Genomic DNA, 2055 nt, shown 5'->3' on the forward strand with positions numbered 1-2055 from the left:
TTTTCGAAGTTAGCCTCCGAAATCGAGATATGGCCTTCGAAGTTCGAAATTGGACCTTTGGTAAAAAATTATTTTTAATTATTACCAAAGGTCCTCTTTCGAACTTCGAAGGCCCATATCTCAATTTCGGAGGCTAACTTCGAAAAATGGAGAAATCACTTTTTTTTACCTATGACTCAATCTCTTAAAAAAAATTGGTTTGGTCCAATACCCAGAAAAAAATTGATTTTGCCGTGCAGTGTTATAATATAAATAATATAGTCATTTCAATACCTTTATCTGGTCGATCTCAATGGTTGTAGAACAACTAATTTTTAATTTTGTAATAAATAAATATGTACTGTTGTTTTATACTATTAATTATTTTTCAGAAAATTTATTGAGGTAAATGCGTAAGTATAATTTATGATGAGTTATTATTTAAAAAGTCTTTAAGAGTGTTCCGCAAATGAAAAGCGCTGGAAGATGACCGGTTAACAAATCTTTGTTGAAAAGATTGCAACGGATTTGTTTCGCTTCTCCACCGACCATGGTACTCGCGATTGTTGTAAGTACGATCAACTAATTCTAGTTGGAAGTAATTGCGATCATTTTGAAGCATTAAAAAGTTATGAAGTACAATTATGGCCAAGACAATCTTATCCGCATTACTAGGAGAAGCACTAATACGTGTATGCAGAATTCTCCACCGGTTGGCTAAAATACCGAAAGCGTTTTCAATATGAACCCGAGCCTTAGACAACATTGTGTTGAACCTGTCCTTGTCTGGCGTTAAATTATGCCCTGGAAATGGTCGCATTAAATTTGGTCTAAGTGGGAATGCGCTGTCTCCCACGAAGTAATGTGGAAAGAGATTCATCGTGGCTGGTAAATATGCATCACCAGGAACATTTAAAGTTCCGTCTAAAATTTGTTTCCCGAAGCTGCTTCGCGCAAACACGCCTCCATCGCTTTGGCTTCCCAAAGCACCGACATCCACATACGTAAAAACATAGTTTGCATCACATGCAGCCATCAACACGATGCTAAATGTCTTTTTGTAATTATAGTACAAAGAGCCACTATTCGCAGGACGGGTTATATGTATATGTTTACCGTCAATTGCTCCCAAGCAATTAGGCATACCCGTTTTTATGTAGAACTTCTCCGCGATAGTTTTCAGTTCCGTTGTGTTTGGAGGCGATACATATATTTCATGCAATTCGCTCCAAATAGCATCACAAGTTTCGTATATTATTTTACGAACCGTTGAAATACCCAATTTAAATGTCCAAGCCAGGACATGAATGTTGCATCCTTGTGCCAAATAACTGAAAATACCAAATGTATAAATGTATGTAAAATGAAAATCGACATACACACATACATATGTATTTCGTAAATACTTATTATCATGCTTACAATATTGTTACGGCCAGCCGGGTTTCTGGGTCTATCGCTTCTCTATTGGAGTATTTCTGCAACTTTTCCTTCAAAATGGATAGCAAGCAGTCGAAATTTGCAACACTCATTCTCGTCGCCTTGAAGAAGTGTTCTTCATCTCTACCTTTCAGCTGTTGAAGGCAAACCATGAAAAAACCTTCCTCCTCCCGGGTTAAATTCACAGGACGCACCCACCATCTTCTCCTGTTTTTATTAAGCTCACTGTACGCCTCATATGCGAAATGTACAATTTTAGCAATTGCAGTCGTAAATTGTATTAAACGCAAGGGATTATTCATTATTCCTGTAATCAATGATAATATATATGAAAGATTTGAAAAATATTAATGATTTATGCGTATTTACCAGATATTTATCGAAAATTAGAACGAAATTAATATAAAATTTTTCTCACGAAATCGCAGCAAATACGTTTAAAACACAAATGTCAAATAAAATATGGCGGGAGAAGTTGTAGCTAGCGCAGTAATTGTAATCAAGTAGCCGACGACGGGAGCAAAGATAATGCAGATAAAACGCTATTGTTGTGTGGTCAGTCGTCAGTCGCGTCCTAAGTGTGCAAAGCATAATTAGTAAAGAGAAAAAGATTATAATAAATGCGAGTATGATTTG

The 2055-nt window shown here is 36.2% G+C and overlaps 1 protein-coding gene across 1 annotated transcript; it reads right to left on the minus strand.

The window, feature by feature from the left end:
• Positions 1–341: 341 nt before the first annotated feature.
• On the minus strand, positions 342–1705 carry LOC118747131 (protein ALP1-like). The gene is made up of 2 exons (XM_036481123.1): positions 1402–1705; positions 342–1310 (listed from the first exon to the last, which is right to left on the minus strand). Exons 1-2 carry the CDS (start codon positions 1569–1571, stop codon positions 404–406), a joined length of 1077 nt encoding a protein of 358 aa, XP_036337016.1. The 5' UTR covers positions 1572–1705; the 3' UTR covers positions 342–403.
• Positions 1706–2055: the final 350 nt, after the last annotated feature.

The sequence above is a fragment of the Rhagoletis pomonella genome, unplaced genomic scaffold (assembly GCF_013731165.1).
Source record: "Rhagoletis pomonella isolate Grant_MI unplaced genomic scaffold, Rhpom_1.0 Rhpom_scaffold_00001, whole genome shotgun sequence".
In the NCBI taxonomy this organism is placed as follows: domain Eukaryota; kingdom Metazoa; phylum Arthropoda; class Insecta; order Diptera; family Tephritidae; genus Rhagoletis; species Rhagoletis pomonella.

Excerpts from the sequence above, each read along its gene's own strand:
- LOC118747131 (XM_036481123.1), bottom strand. The coding sequence starts at position 1,571 with ATGGTTTGCCTTCAACAGCTGAAAGGTAGAGATGAAGAACACTTCTTC. Across the intron at positions 1,311-1,401 it reads CGGCTGGCCGTAACAATATT|TTATTTGGCACAAGGATGCA; the intron begins GTAAGCATGATA and ends TGGTATTTTCAG.